Source organism: Pleurodeles waltl, chromosome 4_2 (assembly GCF_031143425.1).
Source record: "Pleurodeles waltl isolate 20211129_DDA chromosome 4_2, aPleWal1.hap1.20221129, whole genome shotgun sequence".
Classification (NCBI taxonomy): Eukaryota; Metazoa; Chordata; class Amphibia; order Caudata; family Salamandridae; genus Pleurodeles; species Pleurodeles waltl.
Window position 1 is genome coordinate 306,056,574 of NC_090443.1, and position 18,977 is coordinate 306,075,550.

At 43.5% G+C, this 18,977-nt stretch overlaps 1 protein-coding gene across 2 annotated transcripts in view; it reads right to left on the reverse strand.

Moving 5' to 3' along the window:
- Positions 1-8,887: 8,887 nt before the first annotated feature.
- Positions 8,888-18,977, reverse strand: part of DESI1 (desumoylating isopeptidase 1) — a 64,572-nt gene continuing 54,482 nt past the window's right edge. For both annotated transcript variants that reach the window (XM_069231260.1, XM_069231261.1), the window contains exon 6: positions 8,888-18,404. In XM_069231260.1, the coding sequence (XP_069087361.1) occupies positions 18,311-18,404 (94 nt within the window). In that variant the 3' untranslated portion in view covers positions 8,888-18,310. The remainder of the gene's footprint in view (positions 18,405-18,977) is intronic.

The following is an 18,977-nucleotide window of genomic DNA, read 5'->3' on the forward strand; positions in this document are numbered from 1 at the left end:
ACTCCATTTCACCCATGCCAATCCAATCCACCTCACCTCAGTGCAATCCACCCACACCCTAATCTAATCACCCCACCCCCAATCCACCCACTGCAGTCCATCCCACCTCATTTCAATCCACTCCACTCTCTCCCAATCCACCACACTCAATTCCAGTTCAGTCCATTGCACTCCAATTGAAACCATCCAGCCTAACACACTACCATCCACCCCACTACAATCCAGCCAATCCCAATCCAGTCCACCCCACTTCACTCTAGTCCATCCACCCCACCCAGTGCTTAATTTGAGCCAGTGGTTTCTGGTGCGAGGCACCGGCATTTATTTGAGGGCCGTCACTTTTTTTCCTGCCTCAGGCACTTACTGCGCTCAAAAGACACACATGGGAAAGACAGAGTGTAGGAGGCTGGACTGGCTTGTAGTGAGTACCAAGGGGTACTTGCACCTTGCACCAGGCCCAGTTATCCCTTATTAGTGTATAGGGTGTCTAGCAGCTTAGGCTGATAGATAATGGTAGCTTAGCAGAGCAGCTTAGGCTGAACTAGGAGACGTGTGAAGCTACTACAGTACCACTTAGTGTCATATGCACAATATCATAAGAAAACACAATACACAGTTATACTAAAAATAAAGGTACTTTATTTTTATGACAATATGACAAAGTATCTTAGAATGTACCCTCAGTGAGAGGATAGGAAATATACACAAGATATATCTACACAATAGCAAAAATATGCAGTATAGTCTTAGAAAACAGTGCAAACAATGTATAGTTACAATAGGATGCAATGGGGAAACATAGGGATAGGGGCAACACAAACCATATACTCCAAAAGTGGAATGCGAACCACGAATGGACCCCAAACCTATGTGACCTTGTAGAGGGTCGCTGGGACTATTAGAAAATAGTGAGAGTTAGAAAAATAACCCTCCCCAAGACCCTGAAAAGTGAGTGCAAAGTGCACTAAAGTTCCCCTAAGGACAAAATAGTCGTGTTAGAGGAATAATGCAGGAAAGACACAAACCAGCAATGCAACAACTGTGGATTTCCAATCTAGGGTACCTGTGGAACAAGGGGACCAAGTCCAAAAGTCACAAGCAAGTCGGAGATGGGCAGATGCCCAGGAAATGCCAGCTGCGGGTGCAAAGAAGCTTCGACTGGACAGAAGAAGCTGAGGTTTCTGCAGGAACGAAAAGGGCTAGAGACTTCCCCTTTGGTGGACGGATCCCTCTCGCCTTGGAGAGTCGTGCAGAAGTGTTTTCCCGCCGGAAGGACGCCAACAAGCCTTGCTAGCCGCAAATCGTGCGTTTGGCGTTTTTGGACGCTGCTGGGGCCCAGGAGGGACCAGGAGGTCGCAAATTGGACCTGAAGAGAGAGGGGACGTCGAGCAAGACCAGGAGCCCTCACTGAAGCAGGTAGCACCCGGAGAAGTGCCAGAAACAGGCACTACGAGGATGCGTGAAACGGTGCTCGCCGAAGTTGCACAAAGGAGTCCCACGTCGCCGGAGACCAACTTAGAAAGTCGTGCAATGCAGGTTAGAGTGCCGTGGACCCAGGCTTGGCTGTGCACGAAGGATTTCTGCCGGAAGTGCACAGGGGCCGGAGTAGCTGCAAAGTCGCGGTTCCCAGCAATGCAGCCCAGCGAGGTGAGGCAAGGACTTACCTCCACCAAACTTGGGCTGAAGAGTCACTGGACTGTGGGGGTCACTTGGACAGAGTCGCTGGATTCGAGGGACCTCGCTCGTCGTGCTGAGAGGAGACCCAAGGGACCGGTGATGCAGCTTTTTGGTGCCTGCGGTTGCAGGGGGAAGATTCCGTCGACCCACGGGAGATTTCTTCGGAGCTTCTGGTGCAGAGAGGAGGCAGACTACCCCCACAGCATGCACAAGCAGGAAAACAGTCGAGAAGGCGGCAGGATCAGCGTTACAGAGTTGCAGTAGTCGTCTTTGCTACTATGTTGCAGGTTTGCAGGCTTCCAGCGCGGTCAGCGGTCGATTCCTTATCAGAAGGTGAAGAGAGAGATGCAGAGGAACTCGGCTGAGCTCATGCATTCGTTATCTAAAGTTTCCCCAGAGACAGAGACCCTAAATAGCCAGAAAAGAGGGTTTGGCTACCTAGGAGAGAGGATAGGCTACTAACACCTGAAAGAGCCTATCAGCAGGAGTCTCTGACGTCACCTGGTGGCACTGGCCACTCAGAGCAGTCCAGTGTGCCAGCAGCACCTCTGTTTCCAAGATGGCAGAGGTCTGGAGCACACTGGAGGAGCTCTGGACACCTCCCAGGGGAGGTGCAGGTCAGGGGAGTGGTCACTCCCCTTTCCTTTGTCCAGTTTCGCGCCAGAGCAGGGGCTAAGGGGTCCCTGAACCGGTGTAGACTGGCTTATGCAGAATTGGGCACATCTGTGCCCAACAAAGCATTTCCAGAGGCTGGGGGAGGCTACTCCTCCCCTGCCTTCACACCATTTTCCAAAGGGAGAGGGTGTCACACCCTCTCTCAGAGGAAGTTCTTTGTTCTGCCATCCTGGGCCAGGCCTGGCTGGACCCCAGGAGGGCAGCTGCCTGTCTGAGGGGTTGGCAGCAGCAGCAGCTGCAGTGAAACCCCAGGAAGGGCAGTTTGGCAGTACCAGGGTCTGTGCTACAGACCACTGGGATCATGGGATTGTGCCAACTATGCCAGGATGGCATAGAGGGGGCAATTCCATGATCATAGACATGTTACATGGCCATATTCGGAGTTACCATTGTGAAGCTACATATAGGTAGTGACCTATATGTAGTGCACGCGTGTAATGGTGTCCCCGCACTCACAAAGTTCAGGGAATTGGCTCTGAACAATGTGGGGGCACCTTGGCTAGTGCCAGGGTGCCCTCACACTAAGTAACTTTGCACCCAACCTTTACCAGGTAAAGGTTAGACATATAGGTGACTTATAAGTTACTTAAGTGCAGTGTAAAATGGCTGTGAAATAACGTGGACGTTATTTCACTCAGGCTGCAGTGGCAGGCCTGTGTAAGAATTGTCAGAGCTCCCTATGGGTGGCAAAAGAAATGCTGCAGCCCATGGGGATCTCTTGGAACCCCAATACCCTGGGTACCTTAGTACCATATACTAGGGAATTATAAGGGTGTTCCAGTAAGCCAATGTGAATTGGTAAAATTGGTCACTAGCCTGTTAGTGACAATTTAAAAGTAATGAGAGAGCATAACCACTGAGGTTCTGGTTAGCAGAGCCTCAGTGAGACAGTTAGGCACCACACAGGGAACATACACATGCACACCTATGAGCACTGGGGCCCTGTGTGACAGGGTCCCAGTGACACATACATATAGGCCACAAACCTATGAGCACTGGGGTCCTGACCAGCAGGATCCCAGTGACACATAACAACCATACTGAAAACATGGTGTTTTCACTATGAGCACTGAGGCCTGGCTATCAGGATCCCAGTGAGACAGTGAAAACAGTGACAAACACCCTGACATACACTCACAAACAGGCCAAAAGTGGGGGTAACAAGGCTAGAAAGAGGCTACCTTCTCACACAGAGCAATAGAAAAACAAAAAAGTGTCACAAAGGGAGAAAGCAGAAAGCTGCAAGAGTGAGCTGAAGGAGTAGGGAGTGGCTGTCAATGGATTAAAGTGGCCTGAGATGGGCATTCAGTGCTGGCGCATTTAAATGCAGCAGCCGCATGTTTCAGAGGAGAGCTTTGGCCACTGGCACATTTGTATTTACAAATTAAGCACTGACCGAACCGCACTCCAATCCACCCCACCTCAATGAAGTTCACCCCACTCCAATCCAATCTAACACACTCCACCCCAATCCATCCCACTGCAGTCTACTACACCCCACCCCAACCCATTTCAATCCACCTCACCCCAATCTACTGCACTCCACTCCATCACGCTCTACTCCAATTCACCCAATCTATCCCAACCCAATCCACCCTATCCCATCCCAGTTCAGTCCACCCCACTCTAATCCATCCAGCTTCCCCCACTCCATTCCATCCAGCCTAGCCCACCTCAATTCAATCCAATCCAATCCACCCACTCCAATCTAATCTAATCCAACCTACTGTACTCCAATCCTATCCACCCCACTCCAATCCAATCCAAACCACCCATCCCAGTCCAGTCCAATCCACCCCCTCAATCCACCCCAATCCCATCCACCTCACTCCATTTCAATCCACATCACTCCAACCCACGTCACTCCACTCTATCTGTCCCACTCTACTGCAATCCAATGCACATCACTATCTCAATCCACTCTACCCTATTCCACCGCATTTCACTCTAAAACACCCTCTGCCACTGAACTCTACTCCCCTGTACTCAACTCTGTGACATTCTACTCCTCCTACTCCACTCTACATTTGAACAAGTTCACTCTATGACACTCTGCCCCTCCCCCCCCCCACCAACTCCACTGTTTCCACACCGCTAACTTTTAGCCATGCTGAACAGCAGCCACACTGGTGTACATTTCAAAGCACATTGCAAAAGCCAACAGCTCTTGTATAGGAGAGACTCATTGGCTTTGCCAATGCTTGTTATATTTGGTGCTTACTTTGAAGTGGGAGAAGCTTCTGTAGTTTCCGTCTACAGGGATGTCTGAAATTAACAGCCCCTCTGCCCTGGCCCCAGGCTGTCTGAGGGCACATTAGGCTAGTGTGAAGACCATTGAGTGTGAGCTGCACTAGTGCCCCTGAAGTGCAAGGGTTTTAGATGACAGCTCCGCCCCACCCTATCAAGTCAGAGATGGCAATCCTGCCAACACCCAGATCCTCTTTTGTGATACTGTCTAGGAGTATTACAGAAAGGCCAGCTGCCAACTACACGTCATGTGACCCAGGAACAGGTTGCAGGCACCAAATGGTTAGGACAAGAAAATTTCAACTTTCCGAAAGTGGCATTTTCAGAACTTACTTAAAATCTGACTTTAGTATTAAGGAGGGTTTTAAATTACAATTCCTCAGACATCAACCATGACTTTCCTTCTTGCTCAAAATCAAAAAACGTATTAAATGTAATAAGGCAAACCAATGTTATCCTATGGGAGGGGTAGGCTGTGCAAAAATGAAAAACACATTTTAGAGTTTTTCACTACCAGGACATGTAAAACTTAAAAGTACATGTCCAACTTTTTTTAAGTAGAACGCACCCTGCCCTGTGCACACAAGGCTGCAATGGTAGACATGTTTAAAATGCTACTTAAGTTGGTGGCACAGTAAGAGTTGCTGGCCCAATAGCAGCATTTAATTTACAGTCACTGGGTGCATGTAGTAGCACTTTACTAGGGACTTACACATAAATTAAACATGCCAATTTGGTGTAAGCCAATTTCATAACATTTAAAATAGAGGGAGCACAAACACTTTAGTGGTGGTAAAGTGTAGTCTTAAGCACTAGCCCCCTGGTGTGTGTGGCTGCCCAGCTTCATGCTTAAGCCACTCACAGAGACATTTGTACCGCGCAGGCATTCTGAAAATTAATGACAGCTTTACTGTCAGCACTTTTCTCTTGTCCAAGATGGAAAAGGCTATCCGTGCAGTCAAGTTCCCTTCTTGTAAGTGTATATTCAAAATGCTGCAATAAAGCCAGAGAATAAAAGCACCATTATGTGTTTTAAAAGTTGGGTAGAACCAAAGATTCTTTTTTTTTTTTTTTTTTTAGTAATTACGTTTTCTATGCTACTAGTGATATTTGTCTTGAAACTAAAATTGAAACATTTGGAGGTCTGTTTGTTTTGCAGATTTCTGGAGTAAACTATTTTGCATTTGAAGTGACCCTTTGTATTGATATGTGAATACACAGATATAAATAAATATATACATTTTTAAGTCACCATAAGTATAACGGCACCAGCAACGGGATCATCACTGTGGCCATTTATTGTTCAGACACCGCTACGTTAATAACTGCATGTTACACAGACCAACACCTCACAATTTCACTATTTGCACTTCTGTGGTTGTAACAATAATACTGGTCATCTTTTATTAAAATACAACATAATTGTTTCTCAGTAACTACCTCTGTGGTCTTACTGCAGGCCACACAGAACTCATCTGGTGCAACACTTTTTTTCTTACTTTGTTCAATTCTCTAAGTCACCTTCCATCTAACCCAAGTAAGCTGCAAAGGGTCTGCACCAAAATAACAAGGAAAACACTGCGGTGTTTGTCATTTGTAGTTGACCAATTTGTTTTGCTTGACTTATTTCTGCTGGTATTACTTGTTCAACACATGATATACCTTTAAGACCTGAATCTAATTTTGCTTCCTGTTTTGAATACCTGGACAAGCACACTTCGCATTATAACTTGATCACATACGGTCATTCAGGAGCCCGCACACAGGTGTAAAAATGCACTCAAACATTCTATTGCTGCAGAAAGAGAAAGATTATTAGAGGGAACACTGGTCGTACAGCTAACAAAAATGAATTCAGCAAAACAGGAAGCGTGAAAGCAAAATGTTTGGGGTAACACCACCCTAAGGCTGACAGGTTTAACAGACTCTATCCATTAACAAGATCCCAAGTCTAGGAATCTGTACACTGGTCACAACCAGTGAGTGGGGCTCTGCGTATAAGGGCATGGACAGTCTCCAAAACAACTGATGTCAGTGCTTAAGTGGCACCTATATAGGCTCTGAAAGTCATTTCAGGAACAGAACAATATCAGTGCAGAGCAGCACAGCACCACCTACCAGCGAGGTGAGGTACTGCTGAAACTTTTCCAGATCTAGTCTGTGCACTTGGGTAGTATTTAAAAGGTGACGAATCTGCAGCAAGATAAAGTCTCTACCAGAAAGAGCATTAGTGAAGGTAAGTAACTTGTTCTCCTATGACTAATGGATAACTTGGGAGGGTCTGGGCCATAATAAATATAGGTGAAAATGGGGTTGCTTATTTCGAGGTGTGATATAGCGCATCACTGGGCAACAAGTAGCCCTCCTTGAATAGCGATATGGCTGAGCAGAATGAACATCTATGCTCAAGCTCCAGGGGCAGTGTCCACATATTCACAAGAAAATATGGGGCCCCCGGTTGGTCTGTTCCAATGGACAGTGTGTCCAATTGAAGCGATACGAAAGTCAGAGTAGGGTGGATCGCCAAATATTGGATGAGAAAATCTGTATTTGAACTGTCAGATGGTGTACACCAGGGGTCTCCAACCTTTTGTGTAATAAGAGCTATTTATGTTAAACAAAACTCATCACATGCTACTCATATTATTAGTGTTGTAATAGTGACCACATTAAACAAGATTACAATAGTGACCACCATGTCCAAGACTGCCAGCAGTGATCACCTCAGTGCATCAGCTTGCCAGCAGTAATGTTAAAAAGGCTTTATGATTTTGGAATGCCGATATGTAAGTAATACATGCCAGCCACAGCTGCAGTGCCCCAGACACAAAAGTCATCATATTAGTAATATGTCTGCGTATATGATTTATCCCTCAAAAAATCACCTTAAATTATATTTTGTAAATTCTGCAATTTTTCTTCAATTATCAGCTTATGTGTTTGGAAAATACACACATTTTCTTCTTGTAATACACAATTTTTTAATACATATGTTGATTTAATCAAGCAAAACGCTCTAATTTACAAGGCTGGGTGCACACTGGAGGGCTACTGACAGGTAGCCAGAGAGCTAAGAGTAGCTGACGAGCTAGGAATTGGGGAAGCCTGAGATATATGAATGTTTCTGGTCTTTTGTTAAACCATAAACCCAATAAAAAAATTGGTTAAAAAAATGAACAGCAGGAGTAGGCCACTTGACCAGCAACAGAAGGAAGCCGACAAAAAGAAAAGGTATATAAAAGTACGAAGAATATATGTCAAGCAGAAAGATTAGAAACGTCAAATGGGCCAGAAGGATAAACAAAAAAAGAGGGGAAAAAAACAAAAAGGAGGAAGTATAAAACAGAAAACGGACATTAGCAGGATATGAAACTCAAAGGTGGGACAAGCTGAAAAAGTAGCCGAAATGCAACAAGCAGGAAACTGAAATGAGTCAAATAGAAAGAATAACAAAAGAAACAAGAAGGGATAATATATGTGAGAACAGGAAGAAAAACCAATGTAGAACCCAATGTTCTACAGAAGAACAAATCTGGTTGCCAATACTATCTCACGCTCACAAAAATTTTTTAGCAGGAAAGGGACAAATTAAATAATTATTGCACGCAACCAATATTGACTCTTGGTTCGGAGGGGTAAAACTATTTTCCCTTATTTATTTCATTTGATAATACACAACCCATCAGAGTCAGAGGAAGACTGCCTATCTATGAACAGATGACACTAAAGTGGACATATATACACTTATGTATACATATTTACAATAATACCAGACATGTGAAACACATAATACATACAATGTTTAAAAAACATGTGCCCTACTCCAACGCTTTATAGAATAGTCACAACAAAATACAATATAGGTTGACATATACCTAATGGGTCCAAGGAGTCTGAGCAAATAATCAATTGATTTCCAAAACTTATATAGCACTACTCACTACCTTGTACAAAGAAATTTAAGGCAGTATACAGCTGGGTGCAAGATCCTTGGTCACCATTTAATTGTTGATCACTATGTTTATTGTATTTTGTTGTGTATTATCAAACCAAATAAATAAGGGAAAATAGTTTTACCCCTCCGAACCAAGAGTCAATATTGGTTGCGTGCAATAATTATTTAATTTGTCCCTTTCCTGCTAAAAAAAATTTTGTGAGCATTGTTAAGTTAGTATCCTAAGCAGGCGAGGGTTATAGGATACTCCCCTCCTTTTTTTGGCTAAATACTATCTCACGCAGCAGCGACTGTCAGAAGGGCAACGCTGTGGAGAAATAACCAGACGAGGCATCAGAATGATTACTCACTTTTAATCATACACTGCCAGAGCAACAGAATACATTCACATATATCATGGTTTCGCTACTGCACACCAGCGACGTGCAGGAAATCTCGCTGGCACGGCACCTGGATATGCTACGCTCTCTTTTGAAGTGTTATCATAGAGATCACACCCGTGAAATACTCAGCGGCCATTGCTTTAACTTTTGTTCACAAGTAGGTGGTAATACGATTTGTGTTGACAGCTTCCGCTTGTGCACAACCGATAACACTGTACAAAGTATTATAATACTGTTGTGTTTTAAAAAATCTTATGTACAACCCTAACTCTGTAAAATAAATTTTGCATGGTCGTCATAAAATTCATTTTGTACAGCTAGGATGTCGTAAAACACAATGCACAGTTGAGAAGTCATTATACTCATTCTGCACGGGCGGGGTTTTGTGGAACTGGTCCCGATGTCCTGCTGAGCTGATTGATCCGGTTTACTGTGGCTTTAGTACAAAACTGGTCATTTCAACGTAAACAGATGAGTCTTTTTGCGGTTGTATGATAGACAAGAAGACAAGCGCAAAACCACAAGTTAAAAAGTGGGGGGCGTCTTGGGTGCCCTCTGATACCCTTGGTAACTGACTGAAGATCCAGCGGTGTTAATCCCATATAAAAATAAAAGGTGAATCACGAATGTAGTCATGGAACATGCCACCTCAGTACCTATATTCTCCATGGTGCTTACACAACAAAGGGCCAACTTTTTCCCACAAACAGGAAACTCATTTCTGTCATGTTTCTTCCCTTTTTGCTAGGGCTAGTATCATTCCTAATCTCAAGGATTATCGCGGAGGTAAAACACATTTCAGGGTAAGCATTATCTATTTACGATATCTAAATAAAAGGCATTTGTAGACCATGGATATAAATTAAACTCTATTTTAAGAGTTCCATTTTAATCCACGATGTAAAAATGTATTTCATTTGTATATCCTAAATACATGGAAACAATTCTACCCGCTGAATACTCTTGGTCTAGCGAGCCAGAACCAATGGCACGTTTTCAAGATAACTGCTGTCTATAAATTATTATTATGCAGATACAGTGTGCGTAAATGTATAGGACGTTGGCATCCCCAAAAAATCGTCCAGGATCAAGTTGTGCATCTACGCTGGGACAATATCCGCATGTTTTTGTATTTTACTAGGCCCTTTCCAACTGTTTTCTCAGTTTAGATCTGCCAAAATTTAACTATGGAAAGTACTGGGGTGTTTTTTTTAATTACTCCAGTAACTACTAAATATTTTCAGATGAAATTCACAGTGAACATTTGCCACACGAAGGCCATAAATTGGTGAAACAGCATGCCAATATTTTGGACACGGGGCCTTGGGTGGGGAAAGATTTTGCAGTCTATTTTGCTAGGTTTTAGAACTCCACTTTTGATAATATTTAAGATTAACCAATATTTATAAATCAAGCACTATGTCATATAAGCAGATGCACACCTGAGTCGGAAGCAAGCTTGGTGACTGGGCCTATCTTGCACCAGCCTGATTTATAACAGAATATCATCTGCAGAGAGCTGGCAACCTGAAGCATGTCATTTGATTTTATTTGGCATTTAGAGCTGAAAGACAAGTCCAGGGCATGTTCCACAAGTCAGGCTGAGGGGCCAACAAGCCTAAATCCTATGTATGAACCGGTTTTACTGGGCCCGAAATTAGTTACCCTATAATAGTCAGTGACATTGGTAAGTATATTTCTAATACTGTACCACAACGTAACTAGTCCATGTTATGATGTATTTAAATGTATGCTTTAGCCAATAACCGTACGTTCACACCATGAAGGCTGCAATGCACATTAGCATCCAGCATGGAATGCTAAGACTGGGTCAGCCAGTTTGGAATGCTTAGAACAACACTAAGCACTGTTGCTTGCCTGAATTCTAGATTTCACCACCTGGTACAAGAGGTAGACAGAGACAGTGGGTGGTTATGTGCTTGTGTATGGTAAGGTTAGGTGGGTGGGTGCCAATAGTCCTAACAAATACTTGCTGAAGGGCACTGACAGCTGTTAATTGTCCTCCCCCTCCTTCTACATTCTTGCCTTCAACCCACAACTAAAAGGTGGTAAACAACAGCCATTAACCCTCCTTGAAGAAGGCTTTTACCAGTGTTAATGCCCTTGGCAGAATACAGTGCTGTTTAATGTTTCTGGTGATAAGTGACCATAGTCCGAGAGTAAGAGGCATCAAAAGGATGTGATGCAGGGTATATTATGCTGGATTTGTATAAGCCACATGCTGCCAAAGAGTTGCCATAGCAGCTAATAAATGGTGTTTATGTAGCCTTTAATTATTTCTTTCATAGCATATGACATGTCACGTTGAGTTTGTAACAAGACATTACTGTGATTGCTCAGAATGTAGGTTATGTTAAGGGAATTTGTAAAGCCTACCTTCTCTCATAGTGTGATCACTGAGTCTGGACTACAGAGACAGGAAACATAAGCATAAAAATCACCCTTTCTGAGTACGAAGTAGGCACTGATGTTATGGACAGTGAGACTGAGATGGTCCCAGAGTTTGACAACGAGAAAGTGCAGCACCCAGAGCTTGACTTGTGAAAGGGAAACACCCCGAGCTGGACTTGTGAAAAGGGAAGGGAAAGTAGGATCACTAGCTGAAAGCTAGAAGAAACAGGCAAGGACCACACTGTTTACATGGATGTAACAGTGAGGTGTAGACTGAGAAGGAATCGTAGGCTTCTGGCTATGCTGGATCAGGGATCCAGGGAAGCTGGTGGTAGATGAGGTATAGTCACATGGGGGGGGGAGAATGTCTTTGTTTCTGACACTTGAAGCTTGAGATAGTGTCTCCTTGCAACCAATCATCGGCGGCTATTGTGTATAGTTATGAAAGGCATCCTGCATTAATCGCCTCTCTGGAGTCTTGTCAGGATTTATGTTTGGTCAGTAAACAAGTAGCCAGGAAAAACAAGACACTTTGGGCTTGATTTAAAACTTGGCGGAGGGGAATATTTCATCACAAACGTGACGGATATCCTGTCCTCCGTATTACGATCCCATTATATCCTATGGGGATGGTAATATGGAGGACAGGATATCCGTCACGGTAGTGACAGAGTATTTCCTTTGGCAAGTTCCAAATCAGGCCCTTAGTGGATGAGGCCAGGTGGTATGGATAAAAGTAGAAAGAAGCAAGTAGAGTGAAGGGGACGGGAAATCATAATCCAGAGGTTTTGATATTAACAGATAGGGGGGATTGGGAGATCTGTATGGATCACGGCACAGGAATCAAGAAAGCCAACCAAAGACAGCCTGTAAATACTGGCTCCTTCAGGCACAGTGAGGATTACGCAGTTGATACTATCAAAGATCGCAAAATGATCACTGAGGAAATCCGTAATGTCAGCCATCACCCAGACACCTTACGGGGTCAACCCCTAAGGAGCTGGTGGCTGTGTATAAACCACAATGTGTGTTGTTCAGTAGCTATAATGAGCAACAGTCCAGCAATTTAGATGGATAAGCACAAAGAGCATGTGAGATTTTTAGGGTGCATGGGAGCTGAGTAACCGTGGCCATGCGCCAGTATCTGTTGAGCAGGTGAAGTGGATGGTATCTCAGAGCATGATCAATTACATCAGGGTGGGGCACTGAAAAGGGCACGAGGGGAACAAAGAAAGAATAGTTTGAAAACGATTTTGAGGGTTTTCAGGGGAGCATCTTTTTTGAGGGTGTTACAGAGCCTGCTGCAAAGCTGGGCCAGAGGTCTGTGTGGGTCACAATCCCATATCCTGTCCTGAGTTCACCACACTGCATAGAACATAAGACCTGAGCCAAATGGGCTGCAGTGTCCAACAGTATACATTATGAATCTGTTACACAAAAAAAGCGTGCTTCCTGGTGACATTACACATGGTGAAAGTGACATGCTCTTGCTATTAGAATACAGTAAAACAAAATCTGGAGGAAATACACTGCCATGTGAAAATAGATAATGGCTGATATCCTATGTGATGAACCTGACGCATGGTTCAGGAATCAGTATCAGACAATACACTAAACCAGACCCAAACGCAGTGCAGGGTCTAATTGCACATGTTCTCTCTATGCTATACCATGGACAATAAAAATGAAGGACAATTACAGTATTAAGGACATAAGGGCAGTTACCCTTTAGAATATATGATGACAGTGTGGTCCAGTGAGCAGTAGCTTCTTAAATAGACAAAACAAGAAACAAAAGGGGCGCAGTGTCAGATAGCATACTGCTTGGTTACCCTACACAATACACAATGAACCTGACAAATAGTCCTGGAATCTGTTGGGTTATGACAGCACCTGAGGCAAACGCACTGTACTGTACTGTACTGTACTGTTTGACAGGATACTGCCTGTTTAGCCATAAAGCACAGAATGAAAGGGACACCTGAGAGCACACATAGCCTCATCCCAGTGCACACCTATGCTAGACAACACACTGCCTTGGGGATCCTACATGATTCATGAAAAAATCCTAAAATCTGTCCATGTTCCTACATAAAACCAAAACCCAGTATCATGGATGGGTAGTATGCTGTCTAGTTATCCTACACAATACATAATGAAAATGATAAACGGCCTTGGAATGACTAGTGTTTCGATACAAAACCTGAAGCAAACACACTCTTCTGTTAGACAGTGTACTGACAGGTTATCCTATGCAATGAAAATGACATATGGTCTTCTAAAAGTCTATGTTAACACGCAAAACCAAATGTGCTGCAGTCAAATAGGATGCTGCCTGGTTATCATACAGAATATATACTGAAAGTGACACATGGTGCTGAAATCAGTCATGTTATAACACAAAACCTGAAGCTAACACACTGTGCTGTCATATAATATGCTATCTGGTTAGTCTTATGATACACAATACAATTCAACACTTGATAGCACAAAAACCTGAATCTAACCCAAATCACTTCTGTGTCACATAGCATAGTACCTGAAAATGTCATTCAAGATGAGAAAAAAAAAAAAAAAAAGAAAAAAAAAACACTTGGAAGTACACAAAACCTCACCTAAATATACTGTGAAGTAACACAGCCTACTGCTGGTTTATTTGATACTACGCACGATAAAAGTCACACTTGGCACTATGCAAAATGAGTACCCAACATGCTGTGGTGTCAAAGTTTACTGCCCGGTTATCCTAAAATATGAAAGAAGCAATTTACGTGTTCAGGTTGGTCAAAGCCCCTTAGGAGATCTGCACCAACGCACTCTGATGTTAGATTGCGTATCGTGTTTTATCTCCAAAAAGAAATATATGCAATGCATATTACACAGAGAGGCAGGGTTGAAGTGGCAGGCTCAATAACTTTTTGTGCTACTCGCCAGATCTCACAGTTAGCGAATATGTAAAATTTGCAATGTATCCTTTGCCACATCTGACATCATAAATTTTTCATACAAAGCCCTTAAGCTCCAAATGCTGAAAGCAGTATGTATGTCCAGAAATAGAGTGCAGATGATGCCCCGGATTAAAGCGCTACCCATTTACGCCAAAATGCGCAATGTGCAATATTTGTTCCTAAAGGGCAGCCATATCTACAAAACAGGTGCCAATAACAACACATTCAAATACTTCTGTCACAGCTAGAGCAATAGAGTGTGGGGGGGGGGGGGGGGGGGAATGATTCTTCCTCCCCCGCTACCCACCCACCCCCAAATGTGGTGCTTGGCAGACTTGAGATAAGAAATGATTGACTATAGATCTGAAACAGACTCGATTCGGTGCCCGCCTCGTCGTGGATTGGAGGTCTCAGTGCTGTTATGATTACACCTTTCACAAGCACTTAAGTCATAACCTAAGCCCTAATAGTGTCTAGAAGTCATTCAGTTAATGGTGTGCAACACACACACACACAAACACGCTCACGGCTGACTGCGATTCATATGGAAGCAGTATACTTTAGCAAACGTGTTACAAATGAACAATTGCTTTTGTGCACCACAATGGTCACAATATTCATTCCGTTGCTTGAAGTGAAGGGTGGAGTCAATTCGATGCTGGTTTGTTCTGGTCGAGGTAGGGTGATTATATATATTTTTGGCACCCAGAAATCTCAAGACTGGAGTTAACACAATCTATGTTTCCTCTCCGGTTTTGTTAAGTACATACATATTTGTTGTAAAATGTCTAAGGGAGGACTGCTTTGGCTTGGTCAAGTAAATCACAAGTCAGACGACATAGAACACCCAACATGCAACTGATTCTATCCTGGCTTGTCTACCATCTTAGAGGCCCGGGCCAGTCAGGGAAAACCACCAATGCCCCCAGACAGCCCAGTCCACCTATGAACGATGGAGCAAAAACTATAGCTACAACACAGAACGCTGCAGTAAACATATCGACCAGAAACTCAGCATTAGTCAATCAGCATTTTCAAACAAAGGGACAGTGTAAGAAAAACGGCCTGCACTCATACAACTAACAAACATTAGATCAAATGTTTGCCTTGAAATTGTTCCACAGATAAGCAGGGCACAACCAAGGACCTTGGTCCACTGATGGCAATACACATCACACGGGCGTTAGGGATCTTAGGGACGTAAATATCACATTACTCTTCCAGTGAGCAGCTCTTTTGCACTACTAGAAACTGCAAAAATAAGGCATGTTTTTCTCCTTTGGGCTTTTCAAATGTAAATGCTGGGGATGGGGGGGGGGGGGGTCGGGGGGAGTTCTCTGTGATTACAACTCTTCCCCCCAAGCCCCCCCCACCCCCTCCCTCCTCCCCGGCAATGAATCTGGACTTTATCTGCCTGTCCAGAAAAGCAGCTGCCAGACACAGACTTCTTAGTAGGATATCTGGTTTCACCCAAAATACACAGTTATGAGACAGAGGTCCATGCTGTACAATACGTTGCTATACATATATTATTTATAATCTCTGTCTAATGTTATTCATCTATAAATAAAATTATAATCACTTTCCATTTGTCAATATAAATAAATATGGCATATGCCTAGAATAAAACAGTTATTCTGATGAAGAAAAGGGGGTTACAGATACAGCTAAAAGAGGAATGTTTCACTGGGCACCTTCCAAATCACAGTGCCATTTGGAGAGGCCGGTTCCAGAGAAAGCCAACAAGTAAAGAGGTCTTGAGGACAGTAAACCGAGGATAAATTATGTGTACTAATCCGTGAAGAGTGTTAAGCGGCAAAGGGAATGCAAGGGTCAAAAAGGTCCAACAGAGGCTGATCAGCACATGTCCAAACCCAATGGTGGAAAAAAACAATCTAACAATGAAGCTGATGCAATTGTACATTGCCATCTAAGGGAGGAGTCACTATACCTTGTGACTCGAAAGACTTCTTCAAAGAATAACAAGTTGCAAATGTCTGAACCCACCACTAGATGGCAGGGGTATGCAGAGCATTTGTAACTAAAGTCACACATGCTATGAACAGATGTTTACAAGGCACAGGCCAATGGGGGACAGAAGGGAGCACCGGTCACACATTTGGACCAACAACAATCCATGGTCTGTGCAAGGCTAACCTGAGACATAGAAGGCTCATAGCTGAAGCCCATGTCTAAGAAAGCAGATGTTGCGTTTACATTACAAAGTTATTATAGCCTTAGTCTTAAACAGCAGAGCTAGTCCTCAAGACAGAGCACAGATATCACTAGCTCAGAAAAGAGAGCTATCCGTTAAACAGACCTCACACGTTCAACAGAGAAATTTGGCAAAATATATGCGCCTTGCACTAATGAAGGTGAGGCAGATTTATAAATCAGTGTTTAGAAGTATTAACTATGCCCAGGAGGGTTTAAAAAGATCATAGCCTGGCACTACTGCACGCTCTGTCAAAACAGGAGGGAGGCACGCATCACTATTATTCAGAAAGTCAAACTGCCATAATGTTTGTTCTTCAGCAGTAGTGTTCTTATATTAATGCATATTTCTTTAATACTTAATGGTGATCATGAGTCTTAATTTGCCTTAGATAAAAATACATGTTTCACAGAAATTCGCGTTCTCAAGGCACAACTGACAGAGATCAGCAAAACTAGTTACCTTGAAAGGGATTCACTTATCATTTGCTAAGGTATCCAACAGCAAATATCAGTGTTTATAAATCCTACCATTAAGCCAGAGTTTGGTGTGGCCTCGTGAGGCGAAACACCTTTTCACTGTCTGTGGTGGTTGTGCCCCAGTGACAAACAGTGGGACGAACAGAGTCTGAGATATAGCTGCATAATTTAAATGAAGAAATGCATATGGATACTACGGAACGATGAGGGGCTTTAAAAGAGCCATTCAAAAGAGAGGAAGAATACCGCTCTCTCTTACCCAGCATCTCTAACAATCATCAATAGGCTTTCTGGAATGTTTGTATGGTGATATGTGCTTGGGTTTTGAGACGTATTTCGATATTTAGCAGATGGCCTTTTTAATTCAGTCTGTTTGTCTTTCTGAATAATAGTCATTTGTATGCCTCCTTACTATCGTGACAAAGTCAGTATTTAAATGAGCTGTAGCGCCAAGTTTGCATTTAACTCTGTGTGGGCATAGAGTTCTTGTGTGTAAGATTTTAGTAAGAACCCCTTAACATGAGGTCTCGTCTGCATCACGTCGACTACAGAGCCCAAGTTAATAATCCAATCCCTCCCCACTTCGACCAACACTGATATGGACCTCCTGCCCTCGATGAGGCCTCTGCCTTTGGCAGGAGCATCCTTGGGGAATGAACTGGCAACCCTCGAGCTCAGATCTTGGGACCATGACTCCAAAACAGTGGGTCGGAATGGCCTACAGGGCAATCAGGCATTGCCTCACGGGCTGGTCTGACAGGTCAGTGTGTGCATGTGCTGGTTTCGGTCTGCTGGGCCGGTTTTTACTGTTGATTTCTCGGATACTTAAACAAAAATTGCCTGCGGCAAGCTCAAATCCATGCAGTCTTCTATTCCTTGAAAAATATAAACACTTATACAGCGTGCCTTTACACAAACCTCTCTAATTTACAAACGTGGGCCCCTTTTCTAGCTACTTAATTCACTAATGGAGGCCCCTTTTATTTTGGTGCCCAGGTCCATCTTCTGTCGAAGTCTGACACTGCAAAGACACAGGAACTCAAGGTACATCCTCCCTTCACAAATTCTAGTGTGACCTAATGGGATCTATGCCCTGCTCTAGAAAAGACCATTCCTCTCAAGATTCCATTGTTACCACAGAGCATTGCCCCGAGTCCTGGTATTCCCACTTCCTTCCACCTCCATAGGTCACTACCCTATTCCCATAAAGAAGCTATTTACACAATGCCAAGGTCACCTGGCAACAACATTAAATCAGGCTCAAGAATAAAATTTAAAGTTCATGGTGTTAAAAGGGGTGTGGTTGTCTGCTTTCCCCGTTAGCTCTGTCCGCCATGATGGTTGAAAGTGCCCCCAGCGGTAGGCTGGATCTGTACAGAGTCCAGCAGAGGCCTCAGCGCCTGTCCAAAGGGCCTGTGATGGGGAAGACACAAGAGAGAGAGAGACATAGGTCAAGACGGACATCTGCATTTAGGTACCACATTACAAAATGCCAGAAGTCTTGATTCGCAGCAGATTCACACAAATGTTTCACAGGCAAGAAAGGTACAGCAAGGTAAACTGGGCAACACATGCACCAAAGGGATCCGACCGAAACCTACGAGAGCAGGAGGAAAAACAGATGGTATTCATTTTATAAGTATGCTCTGAACAGATATCCAAAATAACAAGCACTGGTAAATGCATCAGGTTTCGCCTAACTGACTAATCTTGGATCCTGGACTTCTTACAAAACCATCATAAATATTATTTTAAAGTAACATGTATAGTGGAAAGGTATCAAAGGCTATATGTGCAGCATGTTACGTAACCAAGTCCATGGTCAGAGTACTGTGATAACACTTTATGTAGCCACCAGGCCCATGTGTACCCAAATGAAGATCAACCCTCAAAATGTAAGTAACAAGATTTTGTGGCCGTCAATTGTGAACTAGAAACACCAACAAAAGGGTATCAGTACCGTAAGCAAAGATAACCACTGTGTAG